The sequence below is a fragment of the Pteropus vampyrus genome, unplaced genomic scaffold (assembly GCF_000151845.1).
Source record: "Pteropus vampyrus isolate Shadow unplaced genomic scaffold, Pvam_2.0 Scaffold255, whole genome shotgun sequence".
NCBI classification, from domain to species: domain Eukaryota; kingdom Metazoa; phylum Chordata; class Mammalia; order Chiroptera; family Pteropodidae; genus Pteropus; species Pteropus vampyrus.
Window position 1 is genome coordinate 35,736 of NW_011889036.1, and position 18,546 is coordinate 54,281.

At 47.0% G+C, this 18,546-nt stretch overlaps 1 protein-coding gene across 1 annotated transcript in view; it reads left to right on the top strand.

Annotated features, from left to right (window-relative positions):
• Positions 1–15: 15 nt before the first annotated feature.
• Positions 16–18,546, top strand: part of LOC105301928 (mucin-16) — a 142,897-nt gene continuing 124,366 nt past the window's right edge. The window contains exons 1-3 of the mRNA XM_023520274.1: positions 16–61; positions 12,414–12,527; positions 16,377–18,523. Coding sequence (XP_023376042.1) covers positions 16,535–18,523 — 1,989 coding nt within the window. The 5' untranslated portion in view covers positions 16–61; positions 12,414–12,527; positions 16,377–16,534. The remainder of the gene's footprint in view (positions 62–12,413; positions 12,528–16,376; positions 18,524–18,546) is intronic.

Below are 18,546 nucleotides of genomic sequence, written 5' to 3' on the forward strand. Positions count from 1 at the left end.
AGGCAGATGATGAGTAAAGAGGCTGTTTGGAAAGTCAGAGAAGATGAGGACCTGAACTAAGGTAGTGAGTGTGGCAGAGAATTAAGAATTATATAGAGGTATCCAAGGATGGAAAGGAGGTTCAGGAGAGTGTTTCAGAGAAAGCTGGAAAGCTGATTCTTAAAGCTGCTGTACCCTTATATGGCTAAATTAAGTAAAATAGATTTTCCTTCTTAACCTCACTGAGGAAATCCTAGGAATTTATTTATTTTTGTTTAACAAATATGTGAGGGCTTATTGTGCGCCATTCATTGGGGATTTTGCCCAGCCCCTGCCCACCAGGGGAGATGGAGACAATAGACAAGTGAACATATGGATCCTAAAATAATTAGAAATATAGAAAATTGGCATGTGCTAGGAAAGAAATAAAGTGGATAACGAGGTGGCAAGCCGTGGAGGTGGCAGGACAATTTGGGGGTGGTGGTGAGGGCAGACCTCTTGAGAAGGTGACATTTGATTGCAAGTTTGAGGACTGGGAAGGGGCCAGTTGTGTAGAATTCCAGGCAGAGGGAAGAACATGTGCAAAGGCCCTGAGGTTGGTGAAGTCTTCATGTGAGCTTCTCGCAAGGGACCAGTGCAGAGAAAGGGGAAGGCAGAGGGAGAGAAGACCAAGAGGTGGCTGGAGCCAGACTCAAGGGCTGTGAAGGTCATGGTGAGGAATTTAGATTTTATTCCAAGTGCAGCACTGGAGGGTTTGAACGGGTGATCAGAGCGAAAACCCATGCAGGGAGCCCCGTGAGCAGGGTGTTGTTCAGGTAAAAAAATATCATTCGGACAGGCCACGGTTCAACACCACCCTCTGCCAATTGCATTTAAAAAATTTTAATTCTTAAAAACTTTTGTCGAGGTGTAGCGTTCACCCAGTAAAGTGGACAAAATGTCCTCATTGTAAGTGTAGTGAGTTTTTGCATACGTGTAACCTTCCCGCAGCTCAGAGCGTAAAACATTCTTTTCCTCTTGGGCAGGGTTTCTCAGCCTCTGCAGGATCGATGTTGGTTTGGCACAATTCTTTGTTGTGAGGGGCCGTCTGTGCAGTGTAGGGTGCTGATCATAGACGCTGGCCACCAGCCACTAGTTGCCAATCACTCCCACACCTCTCAGGTTTTTGTTTTTTTTCTGGAAATTTTAAACTTTTGACCACATTTACTCATTTTCCTCACCCCCACTAACCACTTCTGGCAAACACCAATCTGTTCTTTGCATTACTGAGTATGTTTTTTCTTTTTCTTTTTTAGATTCCATATATAATAAGTGAGATCGTATAGTATTTGATTTTCTTTGACTTATTTTGCTTAACGCAATTCCTTCAGGGCCATCCTGGTCATCACAGATGGCAGGAATTCCTTCCTTTTTTATGGCTGAATAACATTTCATTGTATATATCATTATATATTTCATTATTTCATTACATGTTTTATTGTATATACATACACATATATATACACGCACACCTCATACTTTATCCATGCCTCTGTTGATGGGCATTTAGGTTGTTTCCCCATCTTTGCTATTGTAAATAATGCTGCAATGAATATGGAGGTGCAGATATCTCTTTGAGATAGTGATTTTGTTTTTTTTTTAAATAAATACTCAGAAGCGGGATTACTGAACCATATGATAGTTGTATTTTAAATCTTTTGAGGAATTTTGATACTGTTTTCCATGGTGGCTGCGCCAATTTCCATTCCCGACGTCAGAATAAGTCAAAAAAGCCATGTTCCCTTTTCCCTACCTCCTCTTCAACCCTTGCTATCTCTAGTCTTTTTGATAATAGTTGTTCTAACAGGTGTGAGATGATACCTCATTGTGGTTTTGATTTGTATTTCCTTGAATATTAGTAATGTTGAGCATCTTTTCATATGCTCGTTGGCAATTGCAATTTGTATGTCTTTGAGAGTACTTATTAGTTTTGACGGCCAAAAATGTCTCCAGACATTGCCAAATGTCCCCTGGGGGGCATGGTTGTCCCACCCCCACGCTGAGAACTGCTGCTCTAACAGTTTCCCTCATGCCCCTTTCCAGACAATGTCCCCATTTCCAGAACATCATTCTGACTTCCGTCTCCATCCATTAGTCTTGCCGGTTCTTCAACATATTACAAATGGAAACACATACAATACTTTGCTGCATAGTCTTGTGTGAATGACATAAATTCTTTGTGTCTCAGTTTATTCCTCTCTGAAATGGATTGATGAATGCACCACCTCATGGAGGTACCACAAAAACTAAATGGGCCATTATGTCTGTGAAAGGCGGAGCTCAGAGAAGACAGTAAATAAATGCCTCGCGCTCCAGCTGTTAATGTCAGCAGCACCCTTTGCCCTGGCACCTGGCATACAGCAGGGGATCAGTGAACGTTATTATTATTGGTGTTGTTGCGGCTGCTGTGGGATGGTGGGGATTTGAACCCAGGCTACCTCCAGTGCCCATCTCATTCCCTCTGGACTTTGGTCTGATCCTGACAATCTGGCCTTGTCCATTCTCCTGCATGGAAGCTCCCTTCTCAAGGATCACTGACAGCTTCTCTTGAGTTTCCTCTGCCTTTTGTAGGATTGAAAGAGGATCCTCATATTAGAGGTCTCACAGCGTCCCGGGACTCATTGATTCTTACCCTATAGTTTGTAACTGCACACAATCTTCATTTCTTTAATATGTTTTTTTCCCCTGATTCAAGCTGGTTTTGCCCAGATCAATGGCTTTGTGACTCATCTGCTCCTTTAATCCTTAAGCCTCAGGACATAAGATTGACTGAGCCTCAGGTCTATAGTCATGAGGACAATAGGTTTCCGTTGGACTTTAACAGCCCCAGGTGGTTCCAGGCTGAATAGCAACCCCACCAAGTCACGGCAAAGCCGTAGCTTATTCCAGAAATGGAAACAATAATCAGTTACCTCATTTTCCTTTATCATCCAATCAGAGGCACCCACACCCCCAGCTCCCTTAGTTTTCATGATGGCTGATTTCTCCATATATAATCGGTACTCCGGAGATACTGGGGGAGCCAGGCCTTTGAGTGAGAGCTTGCCTGTGTTTCTGGAACTCGCAAATCTCTAATAAGTGCTTATTCTATGTAGCCCAACTCTTGTGTCAGTCTATTGGCGGAGTGTGCAGGCAGCACGTGTCAGGCAGCACGCGCCCTAGACTCATTTGTCCTGCAGTTACAGGAAGTTTGCATGAGTGCTCTCCTTTGTCCCTGAAACCCAATTCTGCTGATTCAGTGGGTTTTTCCTCCATTTTTTGACTATGCCCAGGCAGTGTCCTTAGCCCTCTGTCTTGCTCAGCCAGCCCTTCCCCTTTCCCTTTTGTTCCCAATCAATGCCATCTGATAGGGAGGGCTGGCTGAGGCCCCCGTCAATCTGGGCACAGCAAGAGCCAGAGGTTTTTTTGCTCCTTCTTCAATATGGCCATTCTTCTTAAGCACTAGCACCCAGAGGCTTGCCCTAGTCTTCTCCAGTTCCTCAATGACCCTGCTGATGTAGCTAAACACCATCAAGGGCCAAGAGAAGAGTATGGATCTCACCCCATCCTTGTCATTGCCAAGCTGGAGTAGACAGAACAGAGGCTAAGTATTTAGAGTTAAGATGATTAAAATTAAATAATTAAATTATAATAACATAATCTTAAATAATTAGATTATTTATGGCGAGAACACTCAGATCTCAGACCAGCATTGTCCAATAGAATGAGAACCAGTTACATATGTAATTGTAGATTTTCCAGTAGCCACATTAAAAGAGTGAAAAGATATGGGTGCAGTTAATTGTAATCCTATGATTTTTAAAAATCTAATATATCCAAATATTTATCATTTCAATAAGTAACCAGTACAAAAATTACTAAGGAGATGGTTTACATTCTTTTTCTCATACATTCTAAATCCAATATGCATTTTAAACTCTATAGCACAGCTAGATTTTTAATCTGAACTACTTGATCTGTATTTAGATTTCATAAAATTCCAGTCAAAAAGTACATTCACATGCCCACGCTGTTCCAAGCTTACTCATAAGGCTTCTGATAACTGAACTGAGCATCAGTTTTTTCCATCACGCTGTACATTGCATCCTCTTGACTCATTGACTTTTAACTGGAAGTTTGTATCTTTTGACCCTTTCGCCCATTTCTCCCACCTCCACCCCTGCCTCTACCAATTACCAGTCTGTTCTCTGTATCTATGAGCTTAGGTTTTCAAAAAATTTTGTTTTGTTTTAGATTCCACATCTAAGTGAGATCATACAGTATTTGTCTTTCTCCATGTGACTTATTTCACTTACCATAATGCCCTCAAGGTCTGTTCATGTTGTTGCATTTGGAAAAATTTCCTTATTTTTTATGGCTGAATAATATGTCATTAATTTCTTTATTCATCCATCGATATAACCTCAGGTTGTTTCCATTTCTTGGCTATTGTAAATAATGCTGCAATAAACATGGGGTGATATATTGTTTTGTTTTTTTTTAAATTAACTTTATTGAGATAACATTGGTTAATACAATGATATAATTTTCAAGTGTACATTATCATTTGACATCTGTATATTCTATTGTGTGTTTACCATCCAAAGTCCAGTTTCCTTCAGCTACCATATATTTGATCTCCTTTACCCACTTCACCCTCTACCTTATATTGGTTTTTAAACTAAGATTAGACAAAATTAAAAATTCAGTTTCTCAGTCACACCTGTCACATTTCAAGTGCTCAGTAGCCACATGGGGATCACTGGATGGTGCAGGTATAGAACATGAACATTACTGATGCAGGACGGGGCAAACTCCCCTGAGTTGGGAGAGACTCAAGCCCTGCACTGAGAGAGAAGAGGGTTCTTGGCGGAGAGTAAGAAAGCATCCAAACACACGCCAAAGCTAGAGTCAAAAGGAGAGTTTATTAGAGACGGGGTGACATTCCAAAGACAGAGCGTGGGCTCCTCTCAGAGCCAGAGAGTGAGAGAGCCTGAGAGAGACTCAGAGGGACAGAGACAGTAGAGAGACAAGGACAGCGAGAGACAAAGACACTGAGAAGGACAGATTAAAGGCACTGAAAGGGACCCTTAATGTTTGGGGAATTCGGTATATTTACATATCATTCTTCAGTTCCTGTGAGTTACAGTTTAAAGACTTCGTTTACCCATTTTCCTTTGATATGGACATACAGTGAGGAAGGACAGGAGTAAGTAGGTGAAAGGCCTGCTGGCAGTTTCTAGCCTTTAATCCACAGGTTCCCCATGGTTTTAGCCATAGAGAATGAATGATTTTATTCTGTGGAGGGCACCACTTAACACCTCTGATTTTCCTCTTTCTCTTCATGATTTGGGGAATGGGCTGTCAGCAGTCCCAGCAGAAATCTTCCTTTGTTCTGCAGGTGCCCTCTTGACCTGGCTGCAGGGCTGATCAGCAAGCACATTGCAGTCTCTGAATATAGCTTGATTTAATACTTTAGTTCTCTTGTCTCCTCCCTACATTATTATCACAGAAATTTCCACTGGACAATAGCGCAGCTTTAGACTAAGATTTCTTATCAGTAAACTATTGATATTTGGGGCCAGATAATTCACTGCTGGGGGTGGGGGGCTGTCCTGTGTACTGTAGGATATTCACTATCCTCTACCGACTCAGTGCAAATAGCAACCTCCTTCCCCTTATGACAACCAAAAATTACTCCAGACATTGCCAAATCACCTCTAGGGAGGGGAGAACCACCCTGGCGAGAGCACTGTTCTAGATCCAAACTGAGTTCATATCCTAGCTGTGCTGTGTGCTAGTTGAGTGACTTTGAGCAAATCTCTAAGCCGTGGCAATGGGCAATGCGCAATGCGGAGCAGCCAGTTGCTGTGAGGGTAAGACCTAGCTTCAGCATCATGGCGATGACTGGAAGCCATGCCCAGCACATAGTAGATGTTCAGTAAACAGTAGCTGTGATTACCCATCATGAACCTAAACCCACTCACCCCTTTGTGCCCTTCATAAGAGCAGGGCTGCTCCTGGGCCCCAAGGCCTCGCAGACTTATGGTACTTGTTGTTGTATTTTAGAGAAAAAAGGGTTTGAATTGCTTAAATGGGAAGGATTTGGGGAGTCCAGGGGTCTGGGGTCTGATTCGAGCTCTGTCACCACTTTCGCAGGTCCTGATTTTCCCCTCTGTGAAGTGGGAACCCTGCTTTCCACAAGACGCACCAGCTTGGCCTCTGTATCTCTGTGATTGTTTTCTTAAGGGAGGGAAGTCATGCCTTGGTAGAGAACTGGGGTGGGAGTTTGGACAAAGGCCAGGTTCATCTTTCGCCTCCCTGCAGTCTTCAGCCTTTGCTACCACTCTGTCTTTTCCCCAGAACCCTCAGTTCTCCTCTCCCCACCTCCCCGGCCTAGCTGACTCTAGCTTATCCTTCAAGTCTTGATGCGCATGGCACCTCCTCCAGGAAGAGTTCCCTGATTCCTGTCCCCTTTCCAGTGTGGGTCTGGCGTCTCCCACCAACCTCTGTGCTCCTGCCACCCCAGCTTGATCCCTTGTACTTATTCATTTGTACTTCTTTGTTGGATGCATGCCCAGAGCAGAGTCGGGGCTCAGGGTCCGTCTGTCCTGAGAGTGAATGAATCAGAGCAGGGCAAGCAGAGAGGAGAGAACAGGTTTCATAGGACATGGAAGCACCTGAGGGTTTCTGATAAGTGTGTCCTTGGAGTTTGGCTCTGGGTACAAAATCCAGGGGAGATGTGAGGCCCAGTGCGAGGTCCACTGCTTGCCACCTGTGCACTGGGCACCTGGAGCACCTTCCCTCTTAACTTTTGGGCCGCTAGAGGCTTTAAGGATGGGGCAGGAGGGAGGGAAGGATGGGGGTCTCCTGCGTGCCTGGACGAGGGAGGAGAGTGGGGGCCACTGAGGTGCATGATACCTAAGGAGGATCTCTGCTGGGCAGGTGGCAAGGGAGAGGCTGTTTTGGGGGCGGCTGTCATAACAGCCCAGGTCCAGGGGGCTGCATAGTTGTAGAGGAAGAGGCAGAACCCTAAGTCCCCTCCTGGCACCCCAACCCAACACCTCATGCCCCTCTCCACCCCTGGCAAGGGGCAGCTGAAGGGCTTGGCTGGGGAGTGAGAGACCGCAGCTCCTGGAGTGGCTGTGGGGGCATAAAGGGTGGCTCTGGAGGGCTCCTGAAAGGTACCTGCAGACCTGGCCCTCAGCTCCCTTGGCAGCCGGGGAGTTCACACGTGGGAATGCAGTCTCTTCTTCACTCCCACACATTCCAAAACCCTCAGAGCCAGTCATGCCTCCCCCAGGGAGGGTCCGCCCAGCTCCAGTCTGGTGGTGCCTGGGAAGCTGTCGGAGGTGAAACCCAGGGGGTTCAAAGAATGAGACAGGTTGATGCCTAGGTCCCTGTCCTTCCTCAATCCCAGGCAGACCCACGGGAATCTCTCGGGTAGGCCATAGACTTGGGAGCCAGGCTTTGTCTTGTGGGTGGGACTCTTCCTGTGGCCCGTTTACAGAGGGTGCTGATCCGCAGGTGTTGGGCTCCACAGGCTCTGAATAATTCAGGCTGACTTTTGACAGTAGTAGTGGCACCACTGCTCCCCTAAAGGCATCCCTGCCCCTCCCGGGAGGCTTGGCAAGGCGTGTCCTCACTACCCGGTCCTCGCTGCCCTCCCAGGAGCCGGGGCTGGGCTGAGCAGGGTTCAGTCTCAGGGACGCGTTCAGAGGTGCGGAGCAAAGCCAGGTGAGCAGGCAAGGTATGGGCTGGGAAGGCCCTGCACACCCCCGGCCCCCTTGGCTCGGGCACCTGATGGCTTTGGCTGTGAGTCTCCTCCTCACCTGTGAGCCAGGTAAGCAGGGCTGGGCTGGGGCCGGTAGAGGAGCCTGATAGATTCCTGGAGGAGAGCGGCACAGGTGACAGGTAACTTGGGCTTCCCAAACCCCTACAGGGGCACCCCAGAGGGCTTTTGATTTTTGGCACAGGCTTATATCATAGCCAACCAGGTGAGGCTGCATTTTCTGGACTGACTTGAGCAAGTTCACAAAACTGCTTTATGAATTAAATATCTGCTGAGATCAATGTGGAGACGCCTTGGCATTCCTTCATCCCCTGGCGCACACACACTCATTCCCAAGGTGTTTTTTCTTAGTTGACATCTCTGCTCGCTGCTCCCACCTGTGCCCAGCTGTCAGTTGGGAAATGAGCAAGTGACAGTCTTAGACTTCCACAAGCTGCGGGCTGGTGGGTGAGGCAGGCAGGTGCCCAACCACTTGGGGTACAAGGCTGAGAAGGAGCTTTGCCCTTTTGGGGCGACTGAGAAGGGGGAGTTTTCCTAAATGGCTGGGTGGTGTTAGGTTGGCAGGATTTCTATAGGCACCCTCATTAGTTAAGGGAAAGGCACTCCTGATAGGCACACTGAATGGGCAAAGGACAGGACGCAGGAAGCTGCCAGGTAGGTGTGTTTCAGTAGATCGGCGTGATGTGAGTGCGTTGGGGCTGCATGACGGGGTAAGCTGAAAGGAGAGGTACAAGCAGGAAGGCAGCCTGTGAGGGTTAGGGACCTCTGGTCTTCCCCCCAAGCGGGACCTTGAAGGCCTGTTGGTCATTTTGGCTGCCCAGATCCCCACACTGTTTTACTCCAGCTGCCTCCTTGGGCAGGAAGTCAGGGTGTCTAAGATAACTGGAGGCCTGTAGAAGGGACATCTGTAATGTGCCAGGTGCTTGAATATCTGTTCTGTTTCTCTTCTCAGGAGAAAGGACTGTCCTCTGTGCTTAGCTGGGAAATGGAGGCCATCAGGGTCTGAAGGGTAGGGGAGAGGGGCTTCTGTATCCTAAGAGGGTGCGACACCTTGGACACTAGCAGCCTGGGGGCCGCCTGGGGTGAGCAGGCTGTCACCTTGTCCTTCCCCAACTCACGCAGGGCTGCAGCTCTGGAGCATGTGGGGAGGGTTCCCCAGCCCCCTAGTCCCCAGCCCCCTCGTAGCTGGGGCCAGGCTTTGGCCCTGGGAAGAGCTTTGCGGTTGGACCCATTGTGAGGTTTCCATACAATGACATGAATGGCCCAATCCCACCACCTCTGATGGGGCGTGTCCTGTTGAATTGTCCCCAAAGCAAGCTACTACAGAGGTTGTTTAACTGCTTTTGTCCCCAAGGCTCACTCAGGGTCTGATGCTGGGGGCTGTTGGAACTGGTCAGAGTCCTGCCCTTACCCCAGAGAGTACTGGTGGCCTGGACTGGGTTGGCACCCTCCTTACCACCCCGTTTCTGCAGCACGTTGGATAGTCTCTCAGGGCAGGGAATCCCCTGGAATCAATCTAGACACATTCCAAGATGTTTGACTTAAACACTGGAAAATACTTTAATCCCTGGGCAGAGATAAAAGAAATCTAAATCAAGCACTGACAGGCTGTATGTCTTTGGGCCAGACACTGAAGGTATCTGAGTTTCCATCTCTCCAAAGAGTAATTAAAAAATTTCTGGAGCTGGAGGGAATCCATTTCTCACTCACTTCTCACTCTACCCTGGACCCTGTCTGTCCTCTTTCACGCCTGCATCCTGTCTTTTTTCTCTCCTTGCCACTGGGGCTGAGATACTCTTAGATCCCAAAAGACCATTAGTTTGCATTGCACACCTACCATATGCCAGAGCTTTACCTGTATTATCTCGACTGAGCCTGCAGTGGGTAAGAATGAGGTACCATTGATGGGTTTTTGATTGATTGTTTGTTTATGGAAGAGGACAGAGCCTCAAAGAGGTTAAGCGTTCTGTTTAAAGTCACGTAGCAAGGATCTGAATCCCAGCTTCTGGATAATTCCTAAGTCCCAACCTTCGCCCTCTCTTTCTGGAAAGAGACTGAGTGTTGATGAAGATTCCTCAACATCAGTAACTCCCCCAGGGGAGATGAGAGGTTCTCTGCTACCACCCCTCCCAGCAGGTTTCCCCCAGGGGTATGACGTCATAATGCATATAAAAGTCACACCTTGCTCTGCTAAGGGCCTTGCTGGGTCCCTCCACAGCAGTCTTTACCCCAGCCAAGGCCTGGCTAGAGATGTTCAAGGTCCAGAGAGGGAGATTATCAGGGGAGGGGGAGTGGCTGGAAGCCCATGTGTGCATCAAGGGTGTTTGGAGCTAGGAGACGGGCCCCCGAGCCTAACCTGCTCTGGCCAGAATTTCAGTTTGTCTTCCACCGCTTACGACTCATCTCCTAGAAAAGAGATTTGTTTATACTTCCCCTGAACCTCAAGAAACAGAGTCACCTTTCTTCCCAGTGACTGGGTGACCTTCAAAAGGAGGTGATGGGTCCAGGTGGGTGGGACAGCCTGGGCTTTTTTACACCCAACTTGTCCTTCTGGTCACTCCACGCTCCCAGGACCGCCTCCAGGTGGGTGCCTTCTGGGGGACCTAGGGCCCAACACCTTGGCTCACATAGTGACTTACCCATTCTCGATGGTAGGCTTAGTGGTCCAGATGACTGTTCCCATTTCACAGTTGAGGGGACAGAAGTTAAAGAGGAAGGTCCCTCCTCATCTGGCCAGGGCAGAGCTAGGCTTCACACCCAGGTTGTCTGGCCCCAAACGTGACACTTTGCATGTCTCTGCCACTGACCAGGTCTGGCTTCCAAGTGCAGGTACTAGCCTGCTTCCTCATCTTCCTGCTTCCTGCTCTGAGCCCAGAGATGTCCCCAGGGGCCTTAACTCATCATAGGATCTGAGCTGTGTGGGGCCGATGTCAGGTCAAAAGGACTTATCTCAGGATGGTCACCAACCAATGGTCCTGGTTTCCTTGAGACCGAGGGAGTTCCTGGGATGTGACACTTCGAGTGCTAACACTGCAAAAGCCCACATCCCCCTCCTGCTCTTACTTTACTCCTGTCACTTCTTCTGCAGCCTGGCCTATTACCCGGAACACAGTAGGTGTGCAGGAAGTATTTGGTGCACGAATGAGAGAGGCCAAGTCTCACTTGGTCAGAACTACTGGTCTAACACCTCCTTCCCCAAAGGCACAACAGATGCCCCGAGAGCCTCCAGGGATGCCAGTGTATCTGCACTGTCCAAAGCAAAAACCCAAACTTCTCAAGCTGCCAGCACTGGCATGAAAGCAAGTGGACATCTTCTTTGACAGCTGAAGACTCTTCTGAGAGCCCTAGGACAAACCCAGCCCTCAGCTACCCTGAACTCCTATAGAAGCAGCCAGCATTGCCACCTCTATCTCTGCAACCCTCTCCATCCCCACATGGCCCTCTGGAAGAGCCCATGGGGTTGCATCATGAGGTAGCCACAGGCACTTCCTCCTTAACCAGGGCTCTGCCCCTGATCTCATCATGGGTTCAGCTTCTCTGTCTTGGAAACATCTCTGGGACAATGTCCAGCTTATTTTTTGAGTCCCTACTCTCTCCACAGCTCTATCTCTGAGAAGTACGGCTCATCCTGTCACTACACACCCTTCACACTGCTGCTGGCCCACCAATTAGGCCATGTGAGGGGGGCTGGGTGGCTTTCAAGGCAGGAGGAGCACCCCCTCCCCCAAAGAAGTAGAGACAGAAGAATTGTATTCATAATAAAAATAGTGATGATCATCTATCATTTATTAAGGGTGAAGAGTTTAAAGTGCATTGTTTCTTTAATTCCCCTAAAAATACTATGAGATGCTTTTGTTATCTCTACTTTTGTTATATTATATATAGTACGTTTATATTTATATTCAGGTGCTTTTATTATCTCCACATGAGAAACCTGAAACTGAAGATCAGGTGACTTCCTGAGGTCACAAAATAACAAGTGGGAAAATGGGGTTTGAGCCCTGAACACGTTTGAGTCTTAAGTCACTGTTTTTAGCCCTTGTTAAAGAGGTGTTGGCACTCCTCTACCAACTCTTAGGAACCAAAGCCCAAATCTGAATGGCAATTGCCGAGCTCCAGGAATGGGAAAGTCAGTTAAGGAGTGTGTGGAATTCTGAAGCAGGAAAAATACTCCTGGGCCTGGGGCACAGGGCTGACGTCCAGTCTCTTAGACGGCCTTTTGGCAAATAGCCAGGGAGGTGGGGGCGAGGAAGTCTGACCTTGGGGGACAGATGTCCAGAGCAGCCACGCAACCAGAAAGGTGCTGTTCCTGAAGCTGGGGAGAGAAGGTTGGGTTGTAAGGTCAATAATTAATCAATCTTGATTAACCCTGAGGGAGCAAGGATCTGTCTTTTTCACCACTCTGTCTCTACGACTTAGAATAGTGGCTGGCCCATGAGAGGTGCTCAAGAAATATTGGCTGATTGGATGAATGTGGGATGGAGGGTCTGGAATGAGTAAATGAATGAAATGGTCAACGAATGAGTCTTTATGTAGAGATGCCTATGGAAGAAGTCTGGAAGAGAAAAATCTTCCTTCATGTTGCTTCCTGCTGAGATAACCAGCCTGGGTCCTTCCTCCACAGGGGTGCCATGGAATGTAGTGGTCTTTGCCCAAACCTCAGACCAAGTGACATCTGGAGCCACCAGACAGTCAACACACAATTCATCATTTCCAGCGTCACCCAACAGCTCTGTCGGTAGGTAATGATAAAGATTATTAACAACTGGGATTTATTAAGTCTTATACTCCTGCTTTGCATGGTGCCAACTGCTTCATATGCATCATTTCATCGCATATTCACGACAGCCCTATGCTGTTATCCCCATTGGACACGTGAGGAGACAAGGCTCAGAGACGTTAATGACTTGCCTCAAGTCGCACAGCAAGTAGGTGACAGAGCTGGGATTCAAAACCCACTGAGTCCATTTCTTTCAGATTTCTCCCACTGTGCATTTTATTTCCTGACCTGCCGAGGTTGCAATTGGCTTGATTTTAGGGAGGGGAGATAATTGGTGTCCAGGAAGTGAATTGGACCTGAGGTCTTTGTGTGGACTCTGTTTCCTCTGCCTTACTCATGGATATTGGCTTCCTTGAGAGCGGGCAGGAGAGAGATAGCCTGGCTCTTATCCATTTCCCTCTGACTCTCCTGGCTTCCCACCCACCTTCTCTCTCCACATCTGCACAGCTTCCTGTATGCAACTGGTGTCAATGGGCCTCAGTCTGGACCTAGCCATCAACTCTGTCACATACACAGGCAAGTTTTCTGTCGTTTGACACAACTGCTCAGACATCTCCCTGGTAGGAACTAGCACAGGCAAAAAGAGGGAGTTTGAGGCCTGAACCCTATCTGGCTTCTTTACGCTGCCTTCCACTCCTTGCTCCTGGGTGATGGGCCTTCTCTCTCCCAGGAGTCTTCTATATTTGGATAGCAGAGACTTTATATGTAGCATAACACAGCAGTGAGCAGCACAGACATTTGGTGCCAGTCAGCCCAGGTTCAAATTCCACCTCTGCTGCTTCCTGGACAAGTAAGGTAACCTGTTTGAGCCTCCAGCTTTGTATCTATAATGTGAGAATAAGTGTGTGATTGAATAGTGGTAAACTCTAAATTAAATTAGATGATGCCTTCTAAACAGTGGTTCTCAACTAGGTGTGAGTTTTGCTCTCCAGGGACATTTGGCAATGTCTGGAGATATTTTTGGTTGTCACTTCTGGGAGAACAGAGGCTCCTGACATCTGGTAGATAGAGGCCAGGGACGCTGCTAAACATCCTGTCCTTGTTTCTGCCAGCCCACCCTTTTGGCAGGTAGAGTGCTCAGCCCCCACTGTCCTCTGTGCTGGGTTTCTTGGCATTGGGGGCTGTCTCTCCTTGGGGGTATTGGTTTCAGTGTTCTCCTTCCAGCTTTCCATCTCTGTCAGGGCCTCTGGGAGCATTTACATTAGTTTCTGACACAAACCATTGAGACCTCTTCTGTACTCCATTCTCCAAAACTACATCCGTCTCTCAGCCCTAAAGGTTCCTGCCTTCTAGATCTAGCAAGCTTTCACCATTCTGATCTTTACTCTGTTTTGAGATTTCACTTCTTACCAGTTGAAGGGCAGAAAGCCAGCATGTAATTCCAGCTTTGAACTTTTATTTATTACCAGGACTTTCTCAGAAAGAATTCTCAGTTCAGAGAAAGAATGAGCTGATGTATGATAGTGCCCTCTGCCTCTAGATGGCCAATTCTGTATTTTTCATTGCCTCCTACAGAGACCATCATGCAAAGCTCAGAAAACACAATGGAAAGAGGTAGTTTAGGGGTAGCTGGTGACACTCAGGTACTGGAGAGAGATGTCTGTACCATGGATATGTAGAAAAAAAAATCTCTCTTTCTTATTACCTCTACCTTTAGTGTTCTGAGAACGTTTAATGACATGATGGTGGAGAGCTTGGGCTGGGGTGCGTTAAGATGTGTCAAACACTATTTACTTATATTCATTGAATAGTAAGAACCTCATGGGTTGTTATGGAGAGTCAATGAAGTAAGGCAAGTAAACGGAGGTCCTGTCACAGAGATCCTGAACAATATTTTTTATTCCTCCATCATCTCTATCATTCCCTACCCTCTGGAGGTGGCAGGACAGATTATCTGCAGATATTTGAGGAAGCTGACATTACCCTTAGCACAGAAGTGCAGCACAGTGGTGAGCAGTAGAAACTCAACACTTATGAATGAATCAACAAATTTTACTTTCACCTCATTAATAGGATACTCGTACTGAAGTTGTGCTATTGATGAGTTGAATTCATTTATGCATCGATTTATTCATGCAACAAATGGACACAAGGCACTGTGATGTGTGGGTGAGCTGCAGTTGCCATTTTTTTTGGTCCTAAATTTAGAAGCTTCTGGTTACCAAATAATTGGGATACAGGGTGAGAAGTATGGTTAAAGAAATGAACACTGGTGCTCAGAGAGCAGACAAGAGGATCATCCCACTCAAAAGGGGCTTCTCTTTTATGTTCCTGGATCTAATTTCCAATGTGTGTGTGTTGGGGGCGCTTCTCACACAGCACCCAGCAATTCTGGGACACCAAGGGGGTGTCAGAGAATTCAGCTCAGTTCTGGCACTGACGCAGGACAGGGCAAATCTCTCCAAGTGACAGGAAGACCAAACCCTGTACCAAGAGAAGAGGACCTAGTTTACTTACTAGATCTAGTTTACTTACTAGATCACCTGTTTATTATAAAGGGTGTAACTCAGGAACAGCCAGATAGAAGACATGCATAGGGCCAGGTATGGGGAAGGGGCATAGATCTTCCATGCCCTCACCAGGCAAGCCACTCTTCCAGTATCTCCATGTGTTCACCACCCTGGAAGCTGTCCTTTTGTTTTTTACATAGAGGCCTCATTATGTAGTTATGACTGATTAAATCATTGGCCATTGGCAAACGATTCAACCTCCAGCCCCACCTCCCCTCAGGAGACTCAAAGTCCTAACCCTCTAATCACGTGGTTGGTTCTCCAGACCACCAGCCCCATCCTTAGGTATCCTAGGGGCTTTGTAGAACTTACCTCATTAGCATAACAAAAGACGCCTTTATTGTTCTCTTTGGAAATTCCAGGGATTTTAGGAGCTCTGAGCCTAAAATGGGACCAAGACCCAATATATATTTCTTATTATAAAGCACAATATCACTGCTTCAAAGAAAACTTCTCAGTGGAGAAGATGCTTGAGCTGAATATTTTAAAAATTAACTTTATAGAAGAAACGAGCAGTGATATTTATGTTCCTTCTCAGACTTTCCTGAAAATTCCAGTGTTCTAAAATGAGTTGGTATTAATTTCATCTTCAGAAGGAAAAAAAAGACATTGAAAGTAATGTATGCTCATTGTAGAAGAGGTGAAAAATTCAACAAAGACAAAAGAATGAATGCGATAACTTAAACTGAATGTTAAATGTTGAATAGATGTTAATTTGTGAAAAGGGTATAGTGATAATTGCAGACAGAATGGAAAGATGAGTGAAGAATTATGATTTGTTTGGCTGGGGAACTGCAAGAATGTAGCTGTGCCTTACAGAAGGCAAGGGAGAGGATGTTGTGGGAGGTAAGGATAGGACAGAACAGGGTTTTTCAACATCAGCACTATTAACATTTGGGGCCGGGTAATTCTTTGCCATGGGGGTTGTTCTATGTGGGTGGTTAGCAGCATCCCTGACCTCTGACCACTAGATGGCAGTAGAACACCACTAGTTGTGACAACTAAAACTATAGACATCAAATATTCCCTGGGGGGAAGTCATCCCTGATTGAGACTCACCATTATAAATAATATAATACATAATATATTACATATATAGAGAGAGATCATAAAAAACATGATAGACTAATTTTATCCTATAGGCAGTGAGGTCCCATTTAAGAAGGGAACAGGATGGTCAGATTTTCACTTTAGGGAACGTTCTGTGGTTGTGACATCCTTCCCTTTCCCTCGCCCAAATTTGTACCTTCTCAGTTAGAAGAGTTATCTGATTTTCCCCAATCTCCTCTCTATATAGCAACTCTTCTGGACTCAGGTTTTTCCGGCAGAAGCACAAAGACTCCAGCTGCATTTCCCATAAGAAATTGCAGGGAGCGCAGGAGCTCTGCGGCAGCCACCTCCACTCAGAGGACTGTTCTTAGACCTGCACCCCAAGAGGCAAATGTTGACCCATCCATGCTTAAACCCACAGGCCTCCCTGGATCAACTGCTCTGACCCCATCCTTGTCAACAGGAGACAGTAGCACTGAAACCACACTGGAGATAGATTCTGGACCCACAGGGACCAGTTTGCCACAGGATACATCTGTAGGCATGACCGTGGCGAAAAAAAGTGTCCTGCCCTTCACTTCTTCAGCTAAGACCAGAGCCACTCCTGCATCTCTGGTTCAGGAAAGAGCCACCCAATCCCTAAAAATGATATTTTCTGTCCTCCCTGCGTCAACCGCTAGAGAAACTGCAAGTTCAGAGCAAACACCCAGCCCAACATCAAGCCCCCGGGCTAACGGAACTCCTTCCGGGAACTCCTCTACTGAAATCATGGTTCCAAGATTCGGTTCTCTCAGGATCAGTTCCATAGAAGGTACTTTTACCAGAGAAGCATCTACAGACACACACATTGCAGAGCCCACCAATAGCCAAGTCGCTTATAAGTACACTGATATCTCAGCAATGGAAGACAATAGAACGGAGAGCACCTGGGACACAAAACATCTTCCTGCAGTAACCGCAGCTTCAACAGAGACAAACAGAGATTTGACGGTTTCCAAGAAAATTGTCCCAATGTCCATGATTTCATCTGAGACCACAACTGCTGACTCACACGCTCTAGGAAACACAAATCCATTGTTAAGGACGCTTTCTTCCTCCCTATTTGAGTCATCACCTATAGGGACTTCACATTCCTGGGGTGACACCGGCCTGGAATTGAATCAATTGAACAATAGACATCCCTTCTCTTCTCCTGAACCTAGCTTTGCAGGAGACATGAAGATAAGCGTCAGCGTGCCTCTATTGTCATCGGCCTCAGCTCTTGGTGATAAAGTGTCAGGGTCCAGCACATTCTCAGTCCAGAGAGTCACTTCCTCCATGACCACAGGAGCCCCTGAAAGCACAAAAAGAACTGAGCCCAATTCAGTTGTCTCTTTGTCCAGGACACTAAGCACTGTAGCAACAAGTACTAAACGAGTCAGGAGTGCCACTTCCTCTCCATCAGGGGAAGGGACAGCAGGCAGTGTCCATGCCCTCAGCACTTCTTCTGAAACCACAGACACACCCACCATCCCCACAGCCAGGGATTTGGCTTCTGAGTGGTCAGGTGGCCCTAGGACTGTCAGTATCACCAGCGTCACAGGAGTAAAAGCCACATCTCCTACTACCTCAGTTTCACAGGAGACCCACACGCATCTCTCCACAGCTAGTAAGGAGAACAAGGAAACCTTGAATGCACCAATGGCTCTACCTGAGACCTCTGGTCTTAGAAGAGAGAACAGTTTGGCTACGACCTCTGTCCTCACTCCAGGTTTTATCACTGCTGACAGCAAGGTGACAAGTTCAACTCAAGTCTTTTCATCTGACCTACTGAAGAAGCTCAGAAACACACACAGCACTTCTGCAAGGCACAGCACCAACACAGTCGCCCCCGAGAGCTTTGTCCTTCCCAGGACCCCGCTTTCTACCACTCCAATAGCAGTGTCATGGACCAGTGTAGAAACAGTTCAACACTACACTGAATCCCAGCAAACACAGTGGACAGACACAGGTACTGGAACGGAGATAGTAAAAATCCCAGCATTGACCGGTGTGCCAGCCTTTACCACCCTTTCTACTTACATCGCAGAGATCCCTGGATTCAACACTCCAGAAACTGTGTTTAGCAAAGGAACTTCACAGAGAGAAACATCTACAGACACACTCAACATAAAAGCCACAACTGGCCCAGAATCTGGTCAGCTTACCCTCCCCACTGGGATCTCAGTGACAAAAAGTAGCAGCAGATGGAGTGGCTGGAGCACAGCCCACTTGCCTACAGGAACCACAGTTTCCTCTGAGATAGACACTGATTTGCATCTGACCATGAAACCTGACCGAATCACCACCTCTCCAGTGGAGACCAGATTGGCTTCTAGTCCAAATGCTCTCAGAGGGAGACACCCATCATTTGAGGTAGATTCTTTGACCTATCCTGT